At 38.3% G+C, this 7918-nt stretch overlaps 1 protein-coding gene across 1 annotated transcript in view; it reads left to right on the plus strand.

The window, feature by feature from the left end:
• Positions 1–6699: 6699 nt before the first annotated feature.
• LOC115306910 (olfactory receptor 8B12-like) overlaps positions 6700–7918 on the plus strand; it is a 2845-nt gene continuing 1626 nt past the window's right edge. The window contains exon 1 of the mRNA XM_029957479.1: positions 6700–6708. Coding sequence (XP_029813339.1) covers positions 6700–6708 — 9 coding nt within the window. The remainder of the gene's footprint in view (positions 6709–7918) is intronic.

The following is a 7918-nucleotide window of genomic DNA, read 5'->3' on the forward strand; positions in this document are numbered from 1 at the left end:
AAAACAGATTTACTAAGACATATTATTGTGAAATTTAAGAACACTGTGGATGAAGATCCCGGGAGCTTTCAGAAAGAGTGGGGGTGGGGTGAGGGAGAGAGAGAGACAGGGTGAAGAGATGGGTGAAAGAAAGGTGGAGGGAAAGACAATCACATAATATATATAGGGACAGAAATGAGAATGCGACTAGACTTCTCACTGATAATACTGGGATCTAGGAAAGAGGGGATCCAACACAGGAGAGCAGCAAAGGAAATTCCAGGCTGATGCATTGAGTCTAAAAAGCAATCACTCCAGATATATACAGAGGGTAGAAATTTCCAGAAGAAAAAAGAAATTGACAGATTGTCCCATATGTTTGAATATTTGGAAATTAATATTGATGGGTATTTGATAGATACTATGCAGCAAATGAAAATATGAAGGAAAGACACATGGCATGGGGGAATTTATCAATTACAGGAAATTTTTCAGATGGTACAAATAGGAAACATAATAGGAATATAGTAGTTGGCTGGTTACTTGTATAGTGATAGTTATTTGTGTAGTTCTACAGTTATCAATACATTAGGTATTGAAAATGAAAAAGTATAATATAACTATTTGAAATGATAGGGAAAAAATTGGAGTGGAAGAGTGTTAGAGAACTAAACTCACACATATTTTAAGTGGAAATAATGAATTCAACAAATATTTACTGATAACTATTATCAGTTAGGCCCCATTATATACTGATACATGAATAAACATTTAATTTTTTTCTTTTATTTATTTATTGTTTGTTTTTTAATAGTTTATTGTCAAGTTGGTTTCCATACAACACCCAGTGCTCTACCCCACAAGTGCCTTCCTCCATCACCAACACCTCTTTTCCCCCCGTCCCTTTCCCCTTCAACCCTCGGTTCATTTTCATCATTCAATAGTCTCTCAAGTCTTGCATCCCTCTCTCTCCCCAACTCTCTTTCCGTCTTCCCCTCCCCCTGGTCCTCCATTAGGTTTCTCCTGTTCTCCTGCTAGACCTATGAGTGCAAACATATGGTATCTGTCCTTCTCTGCCTGACTTATTTTGCTGAGCACGACACCCTCAAGGTCCATCCACTTTCCTACGAAGGGCCATATGTCATTCCCTCTCATTGCCATGTAGTACTCCATTGTATATATCTATACCACATATTCTTGATCCATTCATCAGTTGATGGACATTTAGGCTCTTTCCATGATTTGGCTATTGTAGAAAGTGCCACTATGAACATTGGGGTACATGTGCTCCTATGCATCAACACTTCTGTATCCCCTGGGTAAATCCCTAGCTGTGCTATTGCTGGGTCATAGGGGAGTTCTATCGATAGTTTTTTGAGGAACCTCCACACTGTTTTCCAGAGCGGCTGCACCAGTTTACATTGCCACCAACAGTGTAGGAGGGTGCCCGTCTCTCCACACCCTCGCCAGCAACTATAGTCTCTTGATTTGTTCATTTTAGCCACACTGACTGGCGTGAGGTGGTATCTCAGTGTGGTTTTGATTTGAATTTCCCTGATGATGAGTGATGTTGAGCATTGTTTCATGTGCCTATAGGCCGTCCGGATGTCCTCTTTGGAGAAGTGTCTGTTCATGTCTTCTGCCCATTTCTTCACTGGGTTATTTGTTTTGTGAGTGTGGCGTTTGGTGAGTTCCTTGTATATTTTGGATGCTAGCCCTTTATCTGATATGTCATTTGCAACTATCTTTTCCCATTCTGTCAGTTGCCTGTTGGTTTTTGATTGTTTCCTTTGCCTTGCAGAAGCTTTTTATCTTGATGAAGTCCCAAGAGTTCAGTTTTGCTTTCATTTCCCTTGCCTTTGGGGATGTGCCAAGTAGGAAATTGCCACAGTTGAGGTCTAGGAGGTTTTTTCCTACTTTCTCCTTGAGGGTTTCGATGCTTTCCTGTCTCACATTCAGGTCCTTCAGCCATTTTGATCTTATTTTTGTGTGTGGTGTCAGAAAGTGGTCTAGTTTCATTCTTCTGCATGTTGCTGTTCAGTTCTCCCAGCACCACCTGCTAAAGAGGGAGTGTTTTTTCCATCACATACCCTTTCCTGCTTTGTAAAAATTAATTGGCCATACATTTGTGGGCCCAGTTATGGGTTCTCTATTCTATTCCATTGGTCTATGTGTCTGTTTTTGTGCCAATACCATACTGTCCTGATGATGACAGCTTTGTAGTAGAGGCTAAAGTCTGGGATTGTGATACCTCCCATTTTGTTTTTCTTCTTCAATATGACTTTGTCTATTCGTGGTCTTTTGTGGTTCCGTATGAATTTGAGGATAGTTTGTTCTAGCTTTGAGAAGAATGTTGGTGCAATTTTGATGGGGATTGCATTGAATGTGTAGATTGCTTCGGGTAGTAATGACATTTTCACAATGTTTATTCTTCCGATCCATGAACAGGGAATGTTTTTCCATTTCTTCGTGTCTTCTTCAATCTCTTTCATAAGTGTTCTGTAGTTTTCATCATATAGGTCTTTTACATCCTTGGTTAGGTTTACTCCTAGGTATTTGATGGTTTTTCGTGCAATCGTGAATGGGATCCGTTTCTTGATTTCTCTTTCGGCTGCTTCAATGTACAGAAATAGGAATGCAACTGATTTCTGTACATTGATTTTGTACCCTGGAACTTTACTGAATTAATTGAAGAGTTGTTTCTTTGAAAAAAATAAACAAAATCGATAAACCTTTAGCCAGGCTCCTCAGAAAGAAAAGAGAGAGCACCCAGATAGACAAAATCATGAATAGAAAAGGATCTATTATAATCAATCCCTTAGAAATACAAGCAATCATCAGAGATTACTCTGAAAAATTATATGCCAACAAACTGGACAACCTATAAGAAATGGGCAAATTCCTAAATGCACATTCACTGCCAACATTCAAAGGGGAAGAGATAGAAAGCATGAATAGACTGATAACCAGTAAAGCAATCGAATCTGTTATCAAAAATCTCCCAAAGACTAAGAGCCCGGGGCCAGATGGCTTCCTAGGGGAATTCTACCAGACATTTAAAGCAGAGCTCATACCCATTCTTCTCAAACTATTCCAAAAAATAGAAATAGAAGGAAAGCTTCCAAACTCATTCTATGAAGCCAGCATCACCTTGATACCCAAACCAGACAGAAACCCAGCAAATAAGAGAACTACAGACCAATATCCTTAATGAATACAGATGCAAAAATACTCAACAAGATACTAGCAAATCGAATTCAACAGCATATAAAAAGAATTATCCATCATGATCAAGTGGGATTCATTCCTGGGTTACAGGGCTGGTTCAATATTCGCAAATCCATTAATGTGATATATCACGATAACAAAAGAAAGGATAAAAAAACATATGATCCTGTTGATAGATCCAGAAAAAGCATTTGACAAAATACAGCACCCTTAATAAAAACCCTTGAGAAAGTCGGAATAGAAGGTACTTACCTAAACATTATAAAAGCAGTTTATGAAAAGCCCACAGCCAATATTATCCTCAATGAGGAAAAACTGAGAGCTCTCCCCCTGAGATCAGGAACACTACACGGGGTCAACTCTCACCACTGTTGTTCAACATAGTGCCGGAAGTCCTAGCATCTGCAATCAGACAAGAAAAGGAAATAAAAGGCATCAGAATTGGCAAAGAAGTAGTCAAACTTTCACCTTTCGCAGATGACATGATACTCTACATGGAAAAGCCAGCAGACTCCACCAGAAGCCTTTTAGAACTGATCAATGAATAAACATTGCAAAAAGGAGAGTCCCTTCATTATAAAAGGGTTTGAATCTTTGGCAATAATACCCTTCCCTTCCTATCTGGGATTTGCTGCCTATATCCATTTACAGCTAGCTACAATGTGGCAAGGAAGAATTGGGAAGCATCCAAATGGAATGCCTGGGTTCCACACATGGTCCTTTCTCCCCCTATGAGTAAAGACAGTACCTCCCCCCTTACTGATTAAGATCAATTATTTTTGCCAGGATGGTGAATCCAGTTCTTGTCTGCTAGTCGCAGGCATGGGGAGTCCTAAGTGTCCTGGTGGCTACCATAACTTAGAGTTTAGTGGGACCCTTGTTGAGTCTGCTGGTATTTCATCATCTAGATGAAAATCTAGCTCCTTATGCTCCCTACTCTTCATTTCTGCCATCTCATGGTCTTATGAACTCAAAATTTTAGTCATATTTGATACGTACTTCTTTCTTTTCTTTCCTTCTCTCCCAAACCACAGATACTAAATCCTGTTCTTCCATGATCTCTTGACACCACTTTTACTTTAGTATCTCCATTGTTTGTAAAATCTTAACTGATCTTCCTATTTTTAGTCTCTCCCAGTTTTAGCTAATCCTGTATACCAGAGCAGTCTAAAATATCTTTATCATGCCAAGATATAGATTTGGATGATTGATGATGATGATGATAGCAACAATAACATTTTTTATGCTTTCTACATTCTAAGTAATGTAAAGGGCACCATTTGTGATTATTATCCCCATTTTAAGGTAAGTAACTTGAGGTTTAGGAGAGGTTAAACCAAGTTTAATCAAGAGGTTTCCAAGGCTACACAGCTAGTAAGGGGCAGAGCTAGGAATTGTAGAGGATGATTTGATTTGATTGACACATTTTCTCATTTAATTGGAATAGATTTCTTGGTGAAAGAAGCTGCTTCTAATAATTTTTCTGGGACAATGAACATAAACTAGGATTAACCCAAATGAATAAGACTTAGGATACCCCATTAATATCGCCCTCTACTTACTCTCCAATAAAGAAACGGGACAGTTGGGCAGATGTCTATTTGGGGGACAAAAAAAAGGTGTGCTAATTTTTGTACTTGTTGAGTTTGGGGTGGCATACCGGAAGGCTTTAATAGGGATGTTGTATACACACGACAGGGATTAACAGAAAGGTGAGGACTAAAGATGCAAATTTAGGAGCAAACCATACAGATGATGCTGTTGAAGCCATGTATGAGCTCACAAAGATTTAAGGAAGAAGAGGCTCAGAGAACTGGTGAGCACTGAAAAATTTGAAATAAGGGGAATAACATGATAGAGAGACAGAATAGGAGATGCCTTGACTAGACTATAAATCCCTTTATATGACCCATTTCTTTTGAATCCTTTTACCTAGTATTTTAATATGCCAAATGAACATTTTAAAGACTAATTCAACATAAAGTATAATACAGATTACATGACTTCTGATAGACAAAGTTAACTTTATGCCCATTCTGAGAGTTTAAGTAAAGTCACATCAAATGAAGACACTTCAGCTATCATTTCTTCTCTCTGGATAGGCTCTCTGACTTTTTGTTTGGAATTATGGTTTATTCTTGTAGGTCTCTTGTGTGGGATGAAGGTTACTGACCTCACGCCACTCTGGTGCTGCCTTAAGGACTTCCAGAGATGTGAGGATTAATGCATGCTCATGAGGTATATATATAAAGATGCCATATTATACATATTTTCCACATTAGTATGTTATAATCCATGTCTCACATATATTTTAGTGTTAGCAATAAATAGAATAAGAAATCCATTATACAGAGATTCAAATTTTGGGAAAGATAGTTCTGCAACAAAGTAATTTAATCAAGAATATTTCTGTGTTTCTTTCTGCTTGTATTGGAGCAAGTCAATAGTGAAAATGACTTTATAGAAGCCCTGGTTCACTTGAAATAAAATCTAGATGCATATGAAATGAAATTCCCATGGAAACCACCTCTGAAGTGACAAAAATCTCAGAATTTTCCCCGGTGTTACATCATACATACAAGAACCCTCTAAGGTTTCTAGAGGAAAGTGAACATTTAATGAACCCCTTAAGGTCTTCTTTGCCCTTGGGTCTTAAGAAGAGGTTGCTCATAGTGCTTATTTTAATTTTTTGATAATGAGTTGCCTTTTCTATTTCTTCAATGTGTGTAGTGGGACTGAGAATAGGGTTGGGATTCATTAGAGTTGCCCCGGGCCATGGAAAATTCTCAGTGTAAACAGTCAGATGAGGCACTGTCCCTGCTGAGTCTCAGCTGAGGGAGAACAAGTTCTCACTCAGGTGTGTGCACACACTCACAAACATAAACAGGTGTGTGTGCGCAGCGGTTTTGGTTGGACTTGCCTGAGTAAAATGGACTTCTGCCTTTGTGTTTTCATTTCATAACTTCTCCAAGAGGACTTTGGCCCTTAACTCTGAACAAAAATACAACTCATCTGCTGACACTTGAATTTATATAAATAGAGATTTATTTTTTGGATAGAGAATTTTCCATGCTTAATGTATATAAGCCCCTAGTAAAGGATGTAGAGTACAAGCTGTCACACAAAATTTTATTAGTTTTGGTATCAGTCTCAGTTAATAACCTACACTCTGTGATTTGTGATTGTCTATACCCTCAGCAAGGACTCTTGCCCTCCTACCCTGTTACTATCATCACAATTTTCTCCATCAGATCCATTAATCAGGGTGAACATATTGAAGTTCAGGACAAAAATGTGGTGACTTGAAAAGAGCCACATTAAGCTGTGAATGCCCAGTATTTTATTACAGTAACTAATCTTACCAAGCAAATGCTTTTCATATCTCTTTCAAAGTCATTGCTTGCATGTCAGATTATTTTATTTAAAACTGAAATCTGCAGTGCTTGCCTTTTCTAGCCCTGCCCCTTGCATTCCTTTTGCTCATGTAACTTCATGTCACAGGTTTTACCTCTTTCTTTCATCTATTTTCTGTCTTTTCCCACTTGAAGAAAAGCTCCATGAGGGCAGGAATCTTTTCTTTCTTTGCACTGAAGAAATCACCAGGAATTATAAAATTAGGTTTCATGGACAGGGTAGATGTTCAGTTGGTATGTGTTAAAGGAATGCCATCCTTGTTGAAAGTCTTCCGTCAACTCCCCATTATCTGACATACTGGCTACAGAGTCTGTTCTCTGCATTTAGGTCTTGATAGGAGTTGTTATTAGTTATCTGAACCAGTATTTGTTTGTAATAATGATGCTTAATATCAAGTAGTGGAGAAAATTCAGTGGAAGTTTCTTTATTTTTAAGGTTGGAGAAGATGCAAATAATTCTTGGTATATATTGGATGTGAATGAAATGTGAATATCATTGTCTAAAGTATGATTCCCCTAATTTTACCTTTCTTGGTTTTAACACTTTCTACATTTCTTTCAAGTTATGTAAGTGCTTGTTTTTCCCAATAAAGCTGCTCATGAGATCCTTGTAGTAAAAATGCTGCTTCAGAAATTTCATTGTCACTTGGAGGTAGCATGCTTAGTGATTAAGACTAAAAAGTTTAGAATTGGACAGATTAGGGTTTGACTCAAGATTCTGGAACCTAGCAGTGTGTGTGCTTCTCACTTTAGAGGAGGGATTACTAGTTCTAATCTAGAAGGTTGCTGTGAAGAATAAAAGGGTAATATTATTTGTGCATTGCTTTAGACAGTTAGTTTTAGTATAAGGTGCTAGATCTACACAGTGCTTGGTCCACACAGTAAGAGCTCAATACAAGGAGGCAAGCCCATAAGGTTTGCTATTAATCTTAAAAAGATAACAAGAATGAAAGGATAGGTCATTGAAAGCCACATCAAGCATTATCAAGGGCATAAACAATCATTTCTTCTTCCTTAGGGAAGGGGATCTCTGGAGCAGTGATCCTGAGGGAGTCTCTCTAACTGCGTCATGGAAATCTCTAATCCAGAATAAAATTCTTTAGTCTCTTGTTATCCATGGGCACTAGGAAAGGAGGCTGTCTCATCCCTGGAATTTGGACAAGAGACTTGGAGCAAAGCCACAATCAAAAATCAAATTCTTCAGCTCAGCAAGATAATTAGAGGCTTTGATCCTCAAAGTAGAGAAGCAGAAGCAGAGGGTCTGAGCTCTGAGTTGTCACTTGCTTTTCATGGGGGCC

Source organism: Suricata suricatta, chromosome 11 (assembly GCF_006229205.1).
Source record: "Suricata suricatta isolate VVHF042 chromosome 11, meerkat_22Aug2017_6uvM2_HiC, whole genome shotgun sequence".
NCBI lineage: Eukaryota > Metazoa > Chordata > Mammalia > Carnivora > Herpestidae > Suricata > Suricata suricatta.